Source organism: Oncorhynchus clarkii, chromosome 23 (genome assembly GCF_045791955.1).
Source record: "Oncorhynchus clarkii lewisi isolate Uvic-CL-2024 chromosome 23, UVic_Ocla_1.0, whole genome shotgun sequence".
Taxonomy (NCBI): Eukaryota; Metazoa; Chordata; class Actinopteri; order Salmoniformes; family Salmonidae; genus Oncorhynchus; species Oncorhynchus clarkii.
The window spans coordinates 9,721,141-9,742,074 of record NC_092169.1 but is presented as its reverse complement, the minus strand read 5'-3'; the positions used below and the strand labels follow the sequence as shown (position 1 = coordinate 9,742,074).

At 40.6% G+C, this 20,934-nt stretch overlaps 2 protein-coding genes across 3 annotated transcripts; one reads left to right on the top strand and one right to left on the bottom strand.

Annotated features, from left to right (window-relative positions):
* Positions 1-1,500: 1,500 nt before the first annotated feature.
* Positions 1,501-5,709, top strand: LOC139381999 (neuroblast differentiation-associated protein AHNAK-like). Its single transcript, XM_071125910.1, has one exon. The coding sequence runs from the start codon at positions 1,501-1,503 to the stop codon at positions 5,707-5,709; it is 4,209 nt and encodes a 1,402-aa protein (XP_070982011.1).
* Positions 5,710-6,228: 519 nt separating this feature from the next.
* LOC139381620 (ectodysplasin-A receptor-associated adapter protein-like) lies at positions 6,229-14,768 on the bottom strand. Of its 2 annotated transcripts, XR_011628568.1 has the most exons (7): positions 14,625-14,768; positions 10,103-10,161; positions 8,807-8,849; positions 8,631-8,701; positions 8,164-8,212; positions 6,856-7,968; positions 6,229-6,802 (listed from the first exon to the last, which is right to left on the bottom strand). XR_011628568.1 is itself a non-coding variant. In XM_071125285.1 (6 exons), the coding sequence occupies exons 1-6, from the start codon at positions 14,680-14,682 to the stop codon at positions 7,580-7,582; spliced, it is 669 nt and encodes a 222-aa protein (XP_070981386.1). In that variant the 5' UTR covers positions 14,683-14,768; the 3' UTR covers positions 6,229-7,579. The 2 variants fall into 2 exon arrangements, 1 of the variants encoding a protein (XP_070981386.1); XM_071125285.1 differs by having other exon boundaries at positions 6,229-7,968.
* Between the last annotated feature and the right edge of the window lie 6,166 nt (positions 14,769-20,934).

Below are 20,934 nucleotides of genomic sequence, written 5' to 3'. Positions count from 1 at the left end.
CAGAAGACCGCCTCGTTTCCCTCTCTTTCGGAGTCGTTTTTTTGGGTCGCTGCATAGGATCCACTCCGTTGTCCTGTTTGTAAGGCAGAACACAGGATCCGCTTCGCGAAAATCATATTCTTGGTCGTACTGATGGTGAGTTGACGCTGATCTTATATTCAGTAGTTCTTCTCGACTGTATGTAATGAAACCTAAGACGACCTGGGGTACTAATGTAAGAAATAACACGTAAAAAAACTAAAAAGTGTTTCCTAGGAACGCGAAGCGAGGCGGCCATCTCTGTCGGCGCCGGTAGTGTACTTTGTTGAAGCCCCTTTGGCAGCAATTACAGCCTTGAGTCTTCTTGGGTATGACGCTACAAGCTTGGCACACCTGTATTTGGGGAGTTTCTCCCATTCCACTCTGCAGATCTTCTCAAGCTCGGCCAGGTTGCATGGAGAGCATCACCGCACAGCTATTTCCAGGTCTCTACAGAGATGCTTGATCAGGTTCAAGTCCGTGCTCTGCCTTGACCACTCAAGGACATTCAGAGACTTGTCCTGAAGCCACTCCTGCGTTGTCTTGGCTGTGTGCTTAGGGTCGTTGTCCTGTTGGAAGGTGAATCTTCGCCCCAGTCTGAGGTCTTGAGCACTCTGGAGCAGGTTTTCCCTGCCCTTGTCCTCCGATTGCTCAGTTTGGCCGGGCGGCCAGCTCTAGGAAGAGTCTTGGTGGTTCCAAACCTCTACCACTTAAGAATGATGGAGGCCACTGTGTTCTTGGGGACCTTCAATGCTGCAGAAATTTGTTGATACCCTTCCCCAGATCTGTGCCTCGAGACAATCCTGTCTCGGCACTCTACAGACAATTCGACCTTGGTTTTTGCTCTGACATGCATTGTCAACTGTGGGACCTTATATGGACAGGTGTGTGCCTTTCCAAATAATGTCCAATGAATTTACCACAGGTGGACTCCAATCAAGTTCTAGAAACATCTCAATGATGATCAATGGAAACAGGATGCATCTGAGCTCAATTTCGAGTCTCATAGCAAAGGGTCTGAATACTTATGTAAATAAGGTATTTCTGTTTTGTTTTGTTTCAAAAAACTGTTTTTGCTTTGTCATTATGGGGTATTGTGTGTAGATTGCTAAGGAATTTGTTTTATTTAATCCATTTTAGAATAAGGCTGTAACGTAACAAAATGTGGAAAAAGTCAAGGGTCTGAATACTTTCTGAAGGTAATAAAATAATGTATTGTGGATCAAAACCTTAATATTTGCCCACTGAGTACCACATAGCACTATGCTTTATTTACTATTTGATTGTCTACAGATGTTCAAGGATACCTACAGCAGAATGCAGCAATCAGTTGAGGCACCAACTATCGAGGTTGATCGCCTCAGTGGACAATTAAATGCTGAAGGGGGGTTGAAGAGTGCAATCAATGGTCCCACTTTGAATGGGGAATTGCCCAATGTGACATTGAACACACCTGGAACTGATGGTGATGCAAAGTTCACAATGCCCACCATTGGAATATCTATGCCTATAATGAAAGGAGCAGATCTCGATGGCACCCTAAGATGCCTTGAAGACAGTCTATTAATACTAAAGCTCCGCACTCCAGATGCCTCACTTGACTTGGAGAAACCAGAGGTTAAGACAAATGCATATAAGTACAAGGAGTCAAAATTAAAAATGCCTCACTTCAATCTACCACACATAAAGGCCAAAGCACCAAAGGGACTCGTGAACATATCAGGAGATTTAGAAGGCCCTGGTCTCAGTGGAGAGCTGGAGACACCAGACCTGAAGATTTCAGCCCCTGATGTGGAAATTAAAGCCCCAAATATAGATTTGAATGATCCAAATGCTGACTTGAAAGCTCCAGATGTTGACATAGAGGCTCCTTCAGGCAAATTCAAATGGCTAACTCAAACAAAGCCCAAGTTTGGATTATCAGGAACAAAAGTGAAGGGACCTGACGTCGACATAGATGCTGGCCTGTCTGCAGTTGATGTGAATCTCTCCACTCTCAACATTGATGGAGAGATAAGTGCATCAGATGTAGATTTGAGTTCACCAAAAGCTGAGGTAGATCTGCAAGCTCCAGATATCAACATTGAGGCTCCCTCAAGTAAATTCAAATGGCCTCATTTAAAGAAACACAAATTTGGTCTTCATCGGCCAAAAGTCAAAGCTCCTGGTGTTAAGACAGACCTGGAGACACCACCCGTTGATCTTTCTGCCTCAAGTTTAGAATTGAATTTACCCAAAGCAGACCTGAGTGGCCCTGATGTTGACATTCATCCTCCCATTGGCAAATTTAAGTTCCCGACACTCAAAAAGCCTAAGTTCAGGCTCTCTGGACCAAAGATTAAAGCTGATGCAGATCTGAAGATACCTGACCTCAGTCTCTCTGTCCCTGATGTTGATGCAGGTCTTGACATGCCTGATTTGGAAACCAATTTGTCAAAAGCAGATATCAAAGGCCCGAAAGTAGACTTTAACGCACCAGAAGTGAACATTGAGCCCCCTTCAGGGAAATTCAAATGGATTACTCTAAAAAAGCCCAAATTTGGACACTCTGGACCCAAGGTTAAGGGACTCCAAGTCGACATAGACGCTGACCTGTCTGTACCTGACTTGAATCACTCCACTCCAAACATTGATGGAGAAATAAGCGCACCAGATGTATATCTTAATTTACACAAAGCTGACCTTGATGCCCCAGATGTTGACACTGATGCTCCCTCTGGAAAATTCCAGTTGTTCAACCTAAAGAAGCCTCAATTTGGACTCCATGGTCCAAAGGTGAAGGAGACAGAAATGGTTCTGGATGCTAATCTGACTGTACCTGACATGAGTCTCTCTACCCCTAATATTTACAGGGATATAAGTGCACCAGATGTAGATGTCAATTTACCCACACTTGACTTTAAAGGTCCAGATGTAGATATTCAGGCACCAGAGGTCAACGTTGAGGCACCCTCTGGAAAACATAGATTTCCAACTTTTAAAATGCCCAAAGTTAACTGGTCTGGACATAAGGTGAAGGGACCAGACCTTGATGTTGATCTGAAGACACCAGATTTGGACCTATCAGCAATTGAAGGTGACATCGCTGTTCCAGATCTCAATGTCAGTTTGCCTGAAGCTGACCTCAAAGGACCAGATGTAGATCTTGATGCTCCCTCTGGAAAATTCAAGTTGCCGAAAATAAAATGGCCAAACATAATTAAAATAAAAGGACCGGATGTAGATGCTGATTTTAACACCCCAGAATTAGATGTTGATTTACCCGAAGCATATCTGAAAGGGACTGAAATTGATTTGAAAACAGCAGACCTCAACCTCTTAGCACCAGCAATTGAGGGAGACATCACTGTTCCAGATCTCAATGTGAGTTTGCCTGAAATTGACCTCAAAGGACAGGTTGTGGATATTCAAGTCTCAGATGTCGACCTTGATCCCTCTGGAAAATTAAAGTTCCCTAAAATCAAACTGCCAAATTTGGGTTTAACAGGGCCAAGAGTTAAAGAATCAAACCTGGATGCTAATCTAAAGGCCCCAGAGTTGGACGTCTCGGTTCCTGATCTGGATGTCAATTTGCCAACAGCTCATCTCCAAGCTCCTGTAGTAGAGCTGAAAACACCAGACCTGGACCTTTCTGCCCCTCAAATTGAGGGAGCCATTGCTACTCCAGATTTGAGTATCAGTTTCCCTGAAGCTGACATCAAAGGTCCAGAGGTAGATCTTCAAGCCCTAGATGTTGACCGTAATGCTCCCTCTGGAAAATTAAATTTTACTAAAATCAAACTGCCAAATGTTGGTTTAACAGGGCCTAGAGTTAAAGGACAAAACCTGGATGTTAATCTAAAGGCTCCAGAGTTGGATGCCTCTGTTCCCGATGTGTATGTCGATTTGTCAACAGCTGACCTCCAAGCCTGTGTTGTAGAGCTGAAAACACCTGATCTTTCCGCCCACAAAATTGAGGGAGCCATCGCTGCTCCTTGTCTTGATATTAATTTGTCTGAAGTAGACCTTAAAGCCCCTGATCTCAACATTGAGGTTCCAATAATTGAGCTTAAGACACAAGATTCAGGCATATCAGTTCCAAAGGTCGATGTGAATTTACCAAAAGCAGATATTCAAGGGTCTGATCTAGACCTGAATGCACCTGACCTTAACTGCTCAGCTCCAAAAATTGAGGGAGACATTGCTGCTCCAGGTATCAATGTCAGTTTGCCTGAAGCTGCCCGAAAAGCCACCGATGACCAGCTGCAAATATCAGAGCTGAACCTTTCTACCCTAAAGGTTGAAGGAGATATCTCTGCTCCAGATTTAGATATCAGTTTGCCCAAAATGCACCTTGAAGGACTAGATGTAGATCGACAAGCCCCAAATGTTTACCTTAATGTTGATGCTGATCCAACGACACCAGATTTAGACATCGCAGCTCTTGAGGTTGATGTGCATTTACCAAAAGTAGACCTTAAAGTTCATGATCTAGACCTGAAAACACCAGAGCTCAATCTTTCAGCCTCCAAACTTGAGGGTGAAGTGAATGTACCAGAGATGGATATCAACGTACCCAAAGCTGACCTCAAAGGATCTGAAGTAGATCTAAAAGCTCCAGATATAGATAAGGATGCCGCTTCAGGCAAATTCAAATTCTCTTATTTTAGGCACCCCTCATTTGTTCTTTCAAATCATAAACTGGAGGAACCCAACTTTGACGTTGATACACCTGACATAAATATTCTAGTTCCCACACTTGAGACTGGGCGTGTAGCCCCAAAGGTAGATGTACCTCAAGCAGACCAAAAGCTATCTGCTCCTAATGTTGAAAGTGATATCAGTGCTCCAGATGTAAATCTAAGTTTACCAAAAGCTGACCTCTCCGGCTCAGAGGTGGAATTGAATGCTCCTGGTCTTAATCTATTTACTCCAGAGATTGGAGTAAGTGTCCCAGACATTGATCTGAGTGTGCAGGGAGACATTAAAAGCCCTGGGGTTGAGCTGAAAGTTCCAGATGTTGACATTGAGGCTCCCTCTGGAAAACTGCCTTATTTTAAGATGCCAAAGTTTGGTCTCTCAAGACCTAGAATAAAGATACCAGAACTTGATGCCAGTGCAGATGTGAATGCGCCTTATGTGGAAGTTTCTGTCCCCAAAGTTGAGGGAGAGATTAGTACACCTGAACTGAGTCTCTCTGCTCCTGACGCCAATTTACCTGACATCAACATAGATGACACTCACAAAAGTAAGTTAAAATGGCAATTAAAGTGGCCAAGGTTTAGATTCTCTGTCTCAAAAGGTAAAGATTCTGACATGGACAATGAGGAAGAGCAGAGTATGGATGAAACAGAGAGTGGTCAGGTAGAAGTACCAATGTTTACCTTTCACAGACTTCCAAAGAACAACAAGATTGAGAGTGCGCTCAAAGATGCTGCGGAGGCCCTTTTTGAGGCCATTGACACACCAAAGCTTGAAGGAAGCCTTGATACAGCTAGTACAGAGGTCAGTTTGTCTAAAGTGAATGTATCTTTGACTGAAGGAGGGAAAGAGACATCACCTTCAGGACCTATTAACATCATGGAGCGGTTGAAGTTGTTCAAAGCAAAAATCACCTCAGATGCACTAGACTCATCGGATGAAAACAACAGGATATCAATAAGCCTCTCCAATATGCTTGGTCTGAATATCACAGATCCCGAAGCAGATTAATCCTGGTTTCCAGCCATGTAAACCTTACACTTGGGATAAACCAACATGAATGCAACTTTTTTGTAAATAAGCACCATTCCATTTGTGCATGGGTTGACTCCATGTTGAGGATGTGATTTGTTTCTATGTAGAAAACATAAACATGTCATTATTTTTTATGTAGATTTGTCTCAGATATCTCTTTGTATTCATCCATATGCTACATCTATATTTAAACAGTTGACATCAAAATTAAGGAAAATGTGCTCATTAGCTCTATATGTACTCAAACTTATTTAAATTATGGTACCATTTCCCAACTTCTGTTCACTTGGAAGTATACTCATTTTTACAAATGCCTCAATATTGTATCTGTCACAATTCAGGCCTATTTCACCCACAAAGGGGACACAATCTGTATGGAAGATGTCATCTTTACATTTTAAGCAAAAACAATAGTTGAAAAGTGAAATGTAATTAAACTTTTCATGAGATATTTTTTCCAATAAACTATTATATTAAATTAATACATCCATTATGTTTCTTTGTCATTTATTGATGATAGACTACTAATTTATAATTGACTACAACCATATGATACTGTATAATTAAATGACAGGCTTGAATTCCTCTGATTGGATATTCATCACTGAAATCTAGATAAATAAACATTTACCAAGTTATATAATCATATACACAGAAAGCTCAAACTCTCATGGGTAACTTCCAACAGAAATCCTTTTTTTTCAGCGCTGTATTTTTCAATGATGACTTTTGAAACGTGTTGATGAAGAAAAGTTCATAAGATTAGCAAGAAGCTGGGAAACATCTAGCTTTTATTTGCTTCAAGTGGGGGTGGGGGGAATTGTAACCACAAAAAATATATAAAACGTAAGGGAAAATGGCTAATTAGGATTCAGACCGGAGTGAGATATCTCATTTGATAACATGACCTCAGCTTCATCAAACTATCCCAAAATAATCAAGACTCATTAACTATTAATACAAACGATACAATATTTGGAGATGTTTCATGTTTTTATGAGACTATAAAGACCAATACGCAACACTATCTCCTTTGCCATATTATATATACTACATTGATTATTATTGTCTGTCATTACTATGGTGACTGTTCTAATAAGTAAAAATGTACTAACAGTTCACCATTTAAATCTTCTCTCTTTTCCACTTCTTGATGTGCCATGTTGGTTAGCACAGTTCCACTTAAGATTGACCTAGAACCATGATTTCCAATCTCCAATGTAAAGCCCAAAAGGTAGGCTACCATTATGTCAGATCGTGAAATACGTGTTCAAAAAAATGTTTACGTGGTCAAATTATTAGATCGGTCCCAAAAAAATGGTGTTCATTTTTAACGCAATGCAAAAATGAATGTGGACCAGAATGAACACGTTATATTTGCATAGTAGCAGTATGCAAATCAGGGAGCCAAATGAACGTCTCTTTCAACGATGCGATTTGTTTCCTGAAGTTCACCAAAAAGGATCTGTTCATAAAGAGCCGTTTGTTCGCGAACAACCCATCAGTATTGGACACACAGCAATTCTGAGGTTGCGGAACCTTTGAAAAATAAAATAATGAGCTGGTTGAGATGCTCAGAACTACAGTATTGGTAAAGAGTACACAATGGAAATCAGTCCTATTAAGTCCTCAACTCCGCAGGAGTTATAAAATGTGATCCACCGGTCTTTTGCACACCAACTCAACCAAAATCCTGGAACCACTGGATGTTAAATAAATGGGCTTCTGTTAAAGAAATAATTGTCCAAGTCCCTGTTGCTAATTCAATAAAGTGTATAGCAAAATGTAAAAAGTAAAAAGTAATATGCATAATTTCTGAGGGATTTTCAGGGGTTGGGGCAAGTGGTTAATGAGCATTTTGCCAGCGTGAGGGCCAGTCGTTATCCATCCAGCGTTGCAGAAGCCGCAGCACATCAATGCGCTGGTAAACCCGGCAAAGTTCGGTGAGCTCAGTGACGGTCTTGTGGTTGTTGCGCAGCAGGAACTCTTGTGTGGGGCTGTGGCACATTGAGCCCTGGGTCCGGTGCTCCAGCAGAGTCAGCTCATCATAGCTCATACCCCAACGGCTCGCAAAGTTCTTCCAGTTCTTAACAGTGCAATGATTTGGATCCAGTTTAAGACGCAGTAAGTCCAGCAAGTCCTTGTCATCCATCAGGTCACTGATCTTTGGAGGTGGAGCTGAGCAACAGCACTTCTCACAGGGGTTGTTCAAGAACTGCAGCTCCTTGGGGAAGTCTAGGGGGTAGGAATTGGGGCAAGGAAAATGGAATTACCAACAGCCTTGGAAATATATACACTGTACATGGAAATGATTAGACTACCATTTTAGGTACACGTATGTTAGTGTAATGCATCTATGTAGAACATGTGCTTGGAAATGTTGTTCGGAAATACAGTATACATCATGATAAAAACGCTAATTTAATTTACCTTGTAAGATGGAGCCTGTGCAGATGCACTCCACACCAACTTCTACTGGCTGTATGAGGTTGGGTAAAACAAAACATTACATTCAGTTGTTGTAATTCTAGAGTGGAATTAACTACAAATATGATTCAGAAGACCTCACAATATTCTAATTGATACCATTAAAATAATCACAACCTTTTTAAACCAACTCACAACACCTTTCCTATGGAAAAAAAGTGATCATTCTCACCCATTCAAATGGTCTTGTGGTTTTGACACCAACAGCTAGTTTCCGTTACAAAGGCTCAAACATTACAGATAGCCAGGGTATGACATTTTCAGATGCTGGGTAAGAGGTTTGGAGTTATATTTAAAAAGCTACAGTGTACAGGGGCAGCCTGTCAAGACTAGTCACCACATTTTCACATTAATATCATAAACAAAGAAACAATACACTTTAGCTCAGTGCAAGTGACCCCATTACACACCTGTCTTATTCTGCCTGAGGGAGGTGTGAGGTAGCCAGGTGGCATGGACCTCAGCTGCAGTGTCACTGCATCTGGAAAGGTCAGATGGACGGTGTAAGTGAATGCTGTACTTTCTCAGAGTGCACAGAAAGGCACATCAGTTGTGTGAACAGATGTACTGAGCTTAGAGCACCCACCTTGAGGTTCTGTGACTTGGACTGGATAGTTGGACTTCAAGGACTAAGAGACACAAAACACACATGTTCAGCTTTGCTGGGAAGTGGCACACTGATGGATTGTGATCTTAATACTATATATCAATGCAGATATTTATGCTGATATACATCTTTTAAGACCGAGAGGTAGCAATGAAAACGTCTGTAAATTGTGTGAGAAAATTATACTCTGTGTTGGATAGCGAAAAGTGGCTTGTTGCAACTTGCTTCTATATCAGTCCCTGGGCATAAGAAATTCCAGCATAATGTACTCAACTATGCTTCAATTACTTTACATGGCTATTTTCTTCTCAATCTAAACAGGCCGAAGAGTTATCTCAAAAGAATATAACAAAATTATTGCTAACAAAAACAATGTATCTATTCAATTAAAGGGATAATCCACCCCAAACCTCTAATTCCAATTATTAACAGTGTTAAAGAGTGTTAAATAACACTAATATGTGAAAACAATATTTTTTGTGAACAAATGTTTCATTTTGTCATTATAACAAGCTTGGTAGCAACATGAAAATAATTGGGGAAAAATGTTGCTGTTCAAGTTGACTACAAAACCCACCATGCAATGCTCTCTCTGGGTTGGCTGACAAGTTAGCTAGGTAGCTAGCTAGCAAATATAGCTAGCTACACACAATAATACCAAAGTCCATATCAGCATGTGAAGTAGCTAGCTAGCTGTAAAAATCACCTAAACAAACTGCACTGTCAATGTAGGAGTGTATCTCAGTGAGTTAAATTTGCAGTTCGTCACTACCGAGAGCGAGTGCAGAGTATGTTGCTATGGCAACAACAGCCAATTCTCACATTTCTCACAGGGCACATTGTGAGATGGTACTTAAAGGAGAAACTGAGTTGAATAATTTGGTACACTGTTTAGATTGAGCACATCTTTAAGCTAAATATATACTCTGTCATGACGATATAAAACGGACGAATGTGTTCTATTGGCCGATCTGAAGGGCAGGTAATTGTTTTAAAAGCGTTATGAAATGTGATAGGTGATAACACACTATCTCCAGTGACGAGAAACTGGTAGCTATGACGAGTTTCTACATGATTTTCAGATTTCCCAGACGGACCATTTAGAAGTTAAATCATTGGGTATAGTTCTATTTGAACCACTGATAGAACATAGGCTTTCACCAAATTGACAGGTGTTTCATGATTTTTTATTTCTGGGGGTGGATTATCCCTTTAAATTCAGATAGTACATTTGTTTACACTAGTTTGTTTCTGATGATATTAGGAGGGTCGTACCATTTCTGCCATGAAGCTACTAGTATCTGTGTCCTCCACTGGTTCAGAGATTATTCTATCTGTCGAGACAAGACAGGTGTAACAGGGAGATTACATGAAGAGAACAATGCACAAAGGACAATATTGCAGATTTTATAGAAAATGATGGCCGATGGAAATGGAATGCAGTTTTTCAACAAAGCAAATATCAGCATGAAGAGGACACATTAAATCTGAACTTATTGAGTGTCCTGGGTCCTGATAGTTGCAGACGTACAAAGCCCTCTTTTCAGCTCTAAAACATACCTCTACAAGGCTATGCAGGCCTCTATCAGTCTGCGTCACTGTGAGGCTATTGTATGAGACCTCAGAGTTCCAAATAAAGAGCTACTCTGACCTTTCTTAGGTTACACTCCATGAAGCTGACACTCACTTCAGCTTAAATGGGAACCTTGGATTTATAAACACATTCAAGTTAACCAAAGACCATTTCACATGGGTTATATTAATGAAGTTGTTGACACAGTTGAAACTACAGTGTAAGTCAGACATAGATCTCAAAACGACAATACGTGGGTGGATTCACTTCCTCAAACAAGAGAAAAAAATAGCAGGGTTTCTCACATTGGTGGCATGAGTAAACACACACACACACACACACACACACACACACACACACACACACACACTTTACTATAATGGAGTTGTAAGGTGTCTCACACCAGGGGCCTGTGTCATTGATTGAACATATCACCAACAAGAAGGGAAATATTGTCAAGACGTCACTTCTTTTGTGGGGAGGCAAACTGTGTCAGAGTTTTACATTGCAGTCATACCAGACTAAAATAAATACTAAAAAACACTCTCACCAGCTTTGATTAGCCAGCAGCATACCACCCTGCATACCACTGCTGGATTGCAGTGAGCAGTGATGATCACTGTAATAACCGTGTAATTGCTGATGGACACAAAAATAGAATCTCATTCTAGGTCTGTGGTTGCATAGATGTGTACAGATGCTTTGGTAATGCATACTCAATCTCATTCTACCTTGCTCTTGATTAGTGCAATGCTGAGACACATCAGCCCCATGTCCCCTACTCATCAACTGTAAGCAGAAACCCATCTCAGCTCAGCATTGTTTCTGCTCCACAGGGAATGCACAGACATGTACCTACTCGCTCTGCAAGAAGTTCAATAGATGAAATATAAACCACATCATAATAGATCCCTCCAGGCCATGATTCCATAGAGATTAACCTAGATTTTCTCATTTTTGACCACCCATGCCTTTGCTACTAAGATAAGTCGAGTTTCTAAAAGTTTAATCAGACCGTGCAATGTTGCATTTGCTCTGCAGCGACCAAGGCATGCTTTTTTCCACACATGGCTTGAGATGAATGGCGCGCTAATACCTAACTCAATCCATGCAGTTTCTATACCTAAAGCAGAGATGGACAAATGCTTTGAAAGTTGCCTTGTCTATGTACGGTGAATGATTGAGGGTTGTGTGTGTGTGTGTGTGTATGTGTATGTGTGTGTGTGTGTGTGTGTGTGTGTGTTGTAAAACTCAAGTTCCAGCAGGACAAATAAGTTCTGTGATTTTGTTGTGTGAGAGGAGGCTTACTTTGCTGGCCTAAAGCCCTCAGCTTCTGCACAGGCCTTGGCTGCTATACGAAGATTGACAACACAATAGTAATAAAGAATAAAGAGCTTGTTCTTCAAGGCTTGCTGATGAGGACAATGTTTCAGCATTAAAAAAAGCACAGACATTTTTATGAAAGAATCAGAGCATTGTGCAAAATTGGGGTATTATTGTTCTGCTCATTCAACTGAGCAGGCATCCTCAAGACCCAACAGGTATCTGTCCAAACAGATCACTGAGTAAATGTAATTTATATGTATGAGCTCAAGGGGACAGCTCACATTTTCATACATTTTCCACAGCGCGTGGGAAGTAGGGGTGCTGAGGGTGCTGCAGCACCTCCTAAAAAAATACATAAAAAATAAAAATCTGAATAAAAAAATAAATAATCTATGATACCAGTCAAAAGTTTGAACACACCTACACATTCCGGTGTTTTTCTTTATTGTTACTATGTTCTACATTGTAGAATAGCAGCGAAGACATCAAAACTATGAAATAGCACATATGGAATCATGTAGTAACCCCCCAAAAAAGTGTTAAACAAATCAAAATATATTTTATATTTGAGATTCTTCAAAATAGCCACCATTGGCCTTGATGACAGCTTTGCACACTATTGGCCTTCTCTCAACCAGTTTCATGAGCTAGTCACCTGGAATGTATTTCAATTAACATGTGTGCCTTGTTAAAAGTTCATTCGTGGAATTTCTTTCCTTCTTAATGCATTTGAGCCTATCAGTTGTGTTGTGACAAGGTAGGGGTGACATACAGAAGATAGCCCTATTTGGTAAATACCAAGTCCATATTATGGCAAGAACAGTTCAAATAAGCAAAGAAAAATGACAGTCCATCATTACTTTAAGGCATGAAGGTCAGTCAACCCAGCAAAAGTCAAGAACGTTGAAAGTTTCTTCAAGTGCATTTGCAAAAACCCTCAAGCGCTATGATGAAACTAGGACTGCCACAGGAAAACAAAGACCCAGAGTTACCTCTGCTGCAGAGGATAAGATCATTAGAGTAACCAGTCTCAGAAATTGCAGCCCAAATAAATGCTTCACAGAGTTCAAGTAACAGACACATCTCAACATCAACTGTTCAGAGAAGACTGCATGAACCAGGCCTTCATGGTCAAATTGCTGCAAAGAAACCACTACTAAAAGACAGCAATAAGAAGAAGAGATTTGCTTGGGCCAAGAAACACGAGCAATGGACATTAGACCGGTGGAAATCTGTCTTTTGGTCTGATGAGTCCAAATTTGAGATTTTAGCTTCCAACCGCCCTGTCTTTGTGAGACGCAGAGTAGGTGAACGGTTGATCTCCGCATGTCTGGTTCCCATCGTGAAGCATGGACACTGTCATGATTTCTTTAGAATTCAAGGCACACTTAACCAGCATGGCTACTACAGCATTCTGCAGTGATACGCCATCCCATCTGGTTTGCGCTTAGTGGAACTATCATTTGTTTTTCAACAGGACAATTATCCAACACACCTCCAGGCTGTGTAAGGGCTATTCGACCAAGAAGGAGAGTGATTGAGTGCTGCATTAGATGACCCGGCCTCCACAATCACCTGACCTCAACCTAACTGAGAATGTTTGGGATGAGTTGGACCGCAGAGTGAAGGAAAAGCAGCCAACAAGTGCTCAGCATATGTGGCAACTCCTTCAAGACTGTTGGAAAAGCATTCCAGGTGAAGCTGTTTGAGAGAATGTCAAGAGTGTGCAAAGCTGTCATCAAGGCAAAGAAAGGGTGGCTACATTGAAGAATCTCAAATATAAAATATATTTTGATTTGTTTAACACTTTTTTGGTTACCTCATGATTCCATATGTGTTATTTCATAGTTTTGATGTCAACACTATTATTCTACAATGTATAAAAAAAAAAGTAAAAATAAAGAAAAACCCTTCAATGAATAGATGGATCCAAACTTTTGACTGGTATTGTATATATTATTATTTTTTCAATGTTTTTCCACAAAAGTAGTGCACTGGGCCTTTACTAGTATTAGTGGATCGATATAAAAAGTCTGTAGGGCTGGCAACATTTTTTTTTCAGCATCTCTACTTTGGCAGAAAATGTTGTTGTACAATTAAGAACAGTATCTTTCAGGATTCAATAGTTAGAATTACAAGAGTTGTTGCCCTGTCCCTTTCTCTGTTATTCTGGATTCCATTAGAATGACAAAGAACAAAACCCTGTCCTCAAACATTTACATCAAAATGTGCAAAGTTATGGGCAAAGACACAAAATATCCAAATCAAAGTAAATATTTTCTTGATCATATATATATAGATTTTTTATAACATGGAAAATAACCACTTTTGTTCAGTATTAATTTACCATCCTTACAAACCACTTAATGTAAATGTACAGTACTATATTGTATAAAGGCTGGTCATCTAGGTTTGTACCTGTAGACTTTCCATCACCATGAAGAAAAACAATGGACAATAAAGTTATTGAGTACATTGAGACATCAAGTGGTTTGCGATGATGTGATGTGGCTCAGTTGGTGGAGCATGGCACTTGTGATGCTAGGGTTGTCGGTTTGATTCCCATAGATGACCAGTATGAGGGGTATTTTTATGTTTGGGGAAATCCCACTTGTGAGAAGAGCACATTGAAATGGAATCAATGGAATGCAAGTTATCTTAATTAAATTATGTCAATGTGAAATGAATTATAAAACGTTTTTTTAAACTAATTATTTAAAAAGTTCAGATAACCAACATTTAAAAAACAAAAGGACTTTTACATTTCAATATTACAGTGGGTCTATTTATTTGTAAATTAGAAGGTTGCTCAAAAAGAACCACTAGCAAAAAGGTAGCATCATAAACGACATAGAATATCTATACCATTTAACGTTTGAAATAACAGTGCAGACTTACCGAATGGCTCCTTAAACGCCTTCAAGCTAGTCATCTTCACACAAATAGATGTGAACATAAGAGAAAAGTCCGTTGCATATAAGAGTAAAATGACAACCGATGATAACGAAATTGAGTCGAATAGTGCAACCGCGTTCCCGAGAGTGCGCTGAGGGGGCGGGAGGTGTAGTTGGTAAAATGACGCTCAATGGGAGAAAAACAAGTTCTGACCTCAATGCTATTGGTGCTTTCAAGACAACTGGGAACTCGGAACAAAACGTTTTGAATGGTCATCAAACTCGGAATTCCAAATCGGAAACTCAGGCATCTTTCTAGAGCCCTGCCTTTCCGACCTGAAGATCACCAACGTCATAACCTGATCTCGGTTATTTCCCAGTCTTGAAAGCACCATAAAACCTCTCCCCCGACCACAAGTGTCACGTAACTTCCCATACACATAAATAAATGGTAGACATGGAGGCTGACAGACCCCTTCTACAGATTTACCATTCACTTTCCGCCATGTCTGATGACCCGACAATGGGGACTTTTCTTAGTCTATACTATAGGATGCTATTTTACGCTATATAGCCAATGAAACAGACCGATGCTATGTCCCATAACACTGGTGTGGAAAATAGTCTAAAAACAGTTATAAGGCTATGCAGTGGCTCCAGTTAACCAGTGGTCCAAATTAAAGCATAGGCCTACTTTTTTTTAATGCAGCCACAGATCTTTTCTCCACTGATTGTGAATATTGAACAGTAGGAAACATCCCAGAATGAAATATGACGGCCACACCAATTAATATGAAATGTTACGTTTTGTATGGTATGTAGGCTATTCATTTGTGGATGTCCATCATCCATTTTGTATATGTTACAAATTACAAGTCATATATTTTACAATTGCAATTCGTACAATATGTTACGAATAGCAATCCATACAATATGTTATACATTTCAAAACGTATGATATGTTACGAATTCCAATTGTGTGGAAAAAGTGGCTAATGTTAGTTAGAGTAGGGCATAGGGTTTAGGTTAGGTTTAGGAGTTAGTTTAAAGGTGAATGGTTAGCTAACATGCTAAGTATTTGCAAAGTTGCTAAATAGCTAAAATGTTACAGTTGTCCATGATGACATTCGAATACGCAATCTTTGGTTAGCTCGACATTCACGTTGTTGTATAAAACAGATGATTAAGTCATCTTCTGTCTTGTGTAAGCATACTTAACGTAATATAACATTAAGTTGAGTGTCCCGAATTTACATTTACTATGTTACTCTATGAGACCAGGCTGCATCGTATAATATAACAGTTAGCTTATACTGCATAATATATTATCCCTTTAGAGAGTCCTTTGAAAATTCAAATGTAAAGTTGCTGCCATCTGCTGTACTGTATGGGTATGTCCTGCACAATGTGGACAAAACACAGCTTCTCTTAGAAATTCAATTCAACACATACTTTTATGCCTAGGCATTTATTAAGATTTAAGAGTGTTCTGTTGGGGAGTAACTGATTACATGTAAGCATGTGCATGTAATCTGATTACTAAAAACTGTAATCAGGTACATTACCAGCTGTAATATTGTCATCAGATTACAGATACTTTTGGAAAAACTAGTTAATTACTTATTTGATTACTTTTAAAATCAGAAAGGTTTGCGAAAAAATACATGATGACACCTTCTGTTTTCTCAATCACATTCAATTCAGCATTGAAAAAAAGTGCAAGTGTACTCCACCTGAGCGAGTCTGACCACAAGGCATGCCACTATAAATGACACACCAAATGTGCTTGATGGATCCTTCTCGTCTTCTTCTATTGCCATTCAAGGGGAAAGTAATCCAATAAAATGAATCAGATTACATTACTGAGTTTGAGTAATCCAAAGGTTACGTTACTGATTGCAATTTGACAGGTAAATGATTACATTTAGAAAGTAACTTATCAAATTAACGTGGATTGTTTTTAATAATGGCAATAAAAATAAAATAAAAAAGGCATAGAAACCGTAAATTACTTGATAACAGAAAATACATGTATTTCAATGACAGAGTTAAAAATACATTTTTGAATGACCAGTGTTGATAGTTTCAAATACATGCAATTTAAAATTCACGAAATTTCGATTTTAAATATTTTAGACAACTGCGCAACCTTGTGGGAATCTTACTTGAGTCAGAAAATGATGTTCACATGATAGGTAAAATGTTCAAAACCTTGCAGTGAGCATATTCAATTGACAATCTCTTAGAAAAAATAAACTATTCGAACCAAGACCTGAAAAGAACTGATGTTGGCACAAAATGGAGGGAAAGTTGGAGCATAGCGAACGAAATTACGGTTAACGAATTTGTACGATGAATCCAGTATAAAGATAATGTATAGAATGTACTATACAAGAGACAAAATTCACACATTTTACATCATAACGGCAGAGTTATGTCCAGGTCCTGCCGCAGAACAAATCAGTTGGACCGGCGTTTGATTTCCATAGGCAGGAAATACCTCACATTTCTTCATGGGTGTAATGGTAAATACCAGACAGCTCATCATCCTCAATGAAGTGAAGTATTTTTAATGAATTAATTTAGACCAGAGTAATTATATAATTGTGGCAAAACATACACTTACTTTAGGGGAAGCCAGTACCCGAACAGTGCACTGTGCAATCACCAGCTTTCCTTTCCAATTTGCAAGATGCTGAAACCAGAGATCTGTATACAGTTATTTCATTTATTTTTTATTTATCCTTTATTTTACCAGGTAGGCTAGTTGAGAACAAGTTCTCATTTGCAACTGCGACCTGGCCAAGATAAAGCGTAGCAATTCGACACATACAACAACACAGAGTTACACATGGAATAAAAAAAACGAACAGTCAATAATACAGTAGAACAAAATAAAATAAAATGTCTATATACAGTGACTACAAATGAAGTAAGTTAAGGAAATAGGCCATGGTGGCGAAGTAATTACAATATAGCAATTAAACACTGGAATGGTAGATTGGCAGAAGATGAATGTGCAGGTAGAGATACTGGGGTGCAAAGGGGCAAAATAAATAAATACCAGTATGGGGATGAGGTAGGTAGATAGATGGGCTGTTTACAGATGGGCTATGTACAGGTGCAGGGATCTGTAAGCTGCTCTGACAGCTGGTGCTTAAAGCTAGTGAGGGAGATGTGAGTCTCCAGTTTCAGAGATTTTTGCAATTCGTTCCAGTCATGGGCAGCAGAGAACTGGAAGGAAAGACGACCAAACGAGGAATTGGCTTTGGGGGTGACCAGTGAGATATACCTGCTGGATCGCGTGCTACGAGTGGGTGCTGCTATGGTGACCAGTGAGCTGAGATAAGGCGGGGCTTTACCTAGCAGAGACCTGTAGCCAGTGGATTTGGCGACGAGTATGAAGCGAGGGCCAACCAACGAGAGCGTACAGGTCGCAATGGTGGGTAGTGTATGGGGCTTTGGTGACAAAACGGATGGCACTGTGATAGACTGTATCCAGTTTGTTGAGTAGAGTGTTGGAGGCTATTTTATAGATGACATCACCGAAGTCGAAGATCGGTAGGATGGTCAGTTTTACGAGGATATGTTTGGCAGCATGAGTGAAGGATGCTTTGTTGCGATAAAGGAAGCCGATTCTAGATTTAATTTTGGATTGGAGATGCGATGTGAGTCTGGAAGGAGAGTTTACAGTCTAACCAGACACCCAGGTATTTGTAGTTGTCCACGTATTCTAAGTCAGAGCCGTCCAGAGTAGTGATGCTGGACGGGCGGGCAGGTGCGGGCAGTGATCGATTGAATAGCATGCATTTAGTTTTACTTGCGTTTAAGAGCAGTTGGAGGCCACGGAAGGAGAGTTGTAGGTTAGTTAACACAGTGTCCAAGGAGGGGCCATAAGTGTACAGAATGGTGTCGTCTGCGTAGAGGTGGATCAGAGAATCACCAGCAGCAAGAGCAACATCATTGATGTATACAGAAAAGAGAGTCGGCCCGAGAATTGAACCCTGTGGCACACCGAAAGAGACTGTCAGAGGTCCGGACAACAGTCCCTCCGATTTGACACACTGAACTCTATCAGAAAAGTAGTTGGTAAACCAGGCGAGGCAATCATTTGAGAAACCAAGGCTGTCGAGTCTGCCAATAAAAATGTTGTGATTGACAGAGTCGAAAGCCTTGGCCAGGTAGATGAATACGGCTGCACAGTAATTTATCTTATCGATGGCGGTTATGATGTCGTTTAGAACCTTGAGCGTGGCTGAGGTGCACCCATGACCAGCTCTGAAACCAGATTGCATAGCGGAGAAGGTATGGTGGGATTCGAAATGGTCAGTAATCTGTTTGTTAACTTGGCTTTTGAAGACCTTAGAAAGACAGGGTAGGATAGATATAGGTCTGTAGCAGTTTGGGTCTAGAGTGTCACCCCCTTTGAAGAGGGGGATGACCGCGGCAGCTTTCCAATCTTTGGGAATCTCAGACGATACTAAAGAGAGGTTGAACAGGCTAGTAATAGGGGTTGCAACAATTTTGGCAGATAATTTTAGAAAGAGAGGGTCCAGATTGTCTAGCCCGGCTGATTTGCAGTTCTTTCAGAACATCAGCTATCTGGATTTGGGTAAAGGAGAAATGGTGGGGGCTTTGGCGGGTTGCTGTGGAGGTTGCCGGGCAGTTGACCGGGGTAGGGGGTAGCCAAGTGGAAAGCATGGCCAGCCGTAAAGAAATGCTTATTGAAATTCTCAATTATAGTGGATTTATCAGTGGTGACAGTGTTTCTTAGCCTCAGAGCAGTGGGCAGCTGGGAGGAGGTGCTCTTATTCTCCATGGACTTTACAGTGTCCCAGAACTTTTTTGAGTTAGTACTACAGGATGCAAATTTCTGTTTGAAAAGCTTGCCTGTGTATATTTGTTCCTAACTTTCCTGAAAAGTTGCATATCACCGGGGCTATTCGATGCTAATGCAGAACGACACAGGATGTTTTTGTGCTGGTCAAGGGCAGACAGGTCTGGAGTGAACCAAGGACTATATATATTCCTAGTTCTACATTTTTTGAGAGGGGCATGCTTATTTAAGATGGTGAGGAAGGCACTTTTAAAGAATAGCCAGGCATCATCTACTGACGGGATGAGGTCAATGTCATTCCAGGATACCCCAGCCAGGTCGATTAGAAAGGCCTGCTCGCAGAAATGTTTCAGGGAGCGTTTGACAGTGATGAGGGGTGGTCGTTTGGTCGCAGACCCATTACGGATGCAGGCAATGAGGCAGTGATCGCTGAGATCTTGATTGAAAACAGCAGAGGTGTATTTGGAGGGCGAGTTAGTTAGGATGACATCTATGAGGGTGCCCGTGTTTACTGATTTGGGGTTGTCCCTGGTAGGTTCATTGATAATTTGTGTGAGATTGAAGGCATCAAGCTTAGTTTGTAGGATGGCCGGGGTGTTAAGCATGTCCCAGTTTAGGTCACCTAGTAGCACGAGCTCAGAAGATAGATGGGGGGCAATCAATTCACATATGGTATCGAGGGCACAGCTGGGGGCAGAGGTCTGTAGCAAGCGGCAACAGTGAGAGACTTGTTTCTGGAAAGGTGAATTTTTAGAAGTAGAAGCTCAAATTGTTTGGGTACAGACTTAGATAGCCTGCAGAGTTCTGTATTACTATCTTTGCAGTAGATTGCAACTGCAACCTTTGGCAGTTCTATCTTGGCAGAAAATGTTATAGTTAGGAATGGAAATGTCAAGGTTTTTGGTGGTTTTCCTAAGCCAGGATTCAGACACGGCTAAGACATCTGGGTTGGCAGAGTGTGCTAAAGCAGTGAGTAAAACAAACTTAGGGAGTAGGCTTCTAATGTTAACATGCCTGAAACCAAGGCTTTTACGTTTACAGAAGTCAACAAATGAGAGCACCTGTGGGGTGGGAGTGGAGCTAGGCACTGCAGGACCTGGATTAATCTCCACATCACCAGATGAACAGAGGAGAAGTAGGATAAGGGTACGGCTAAAGAGTATACGAACTGGCCGTCTAGCACGTTCAGAACAGAGAGTAAAAGGAGATATCGTACTATTTTTGTCAAAACAGCATCAGATACATGGTTTACACATGCTAAGACAGAGGGGCGCTGTTTCGCTCGATCAGATGTTTTATATGAGATTGACGCGTCTTTCTGTCGATGCGTGTCTCAGTCAAATAAATCAATATTTCAATATTTTATTTGGACAGGCAAGGAGGTACGGTAGTAAGGGCCAGGCCTCCTAAGGCACTCCAATTATAACGCCGGCCCAAGTCATGTCTAAAGTGTAAAGTAATAATGACTCAATAATAA

Excerpts from the sequence above, each read along its gene's own strand:
- LOC139381999 (XM_071125910.1), top strand. The coding sequence starts at position 1,501 with ATGCCCACCATTGGAATATCTATGCCTATAATGAAAGGAGCAGATCTC.
- LOC139381620 (XM_071125285.1), bottom strand. The coding sequence starts at position 14,682 with ATGTTCACATCTATTTGTGTGAAGATGACTAGCTTGAAGGCGTTTAAG. Across the intron at positions 10,162-14,624 it reads GGCGTTTAAGGAGCCATTCG|ATAGAATAATCTCTGAACCA; the intron begins GTAAGTCTGCAC and ends TTGTCTCGACAG. Across the intron at positions 8,850-10,102 it reads GTAGCTTCATGGCAGAAATG|TCCTTGAAGTCCAACTATCC; the intron begins GTACGACCCTCC and ends TGTGTCTCTTAG.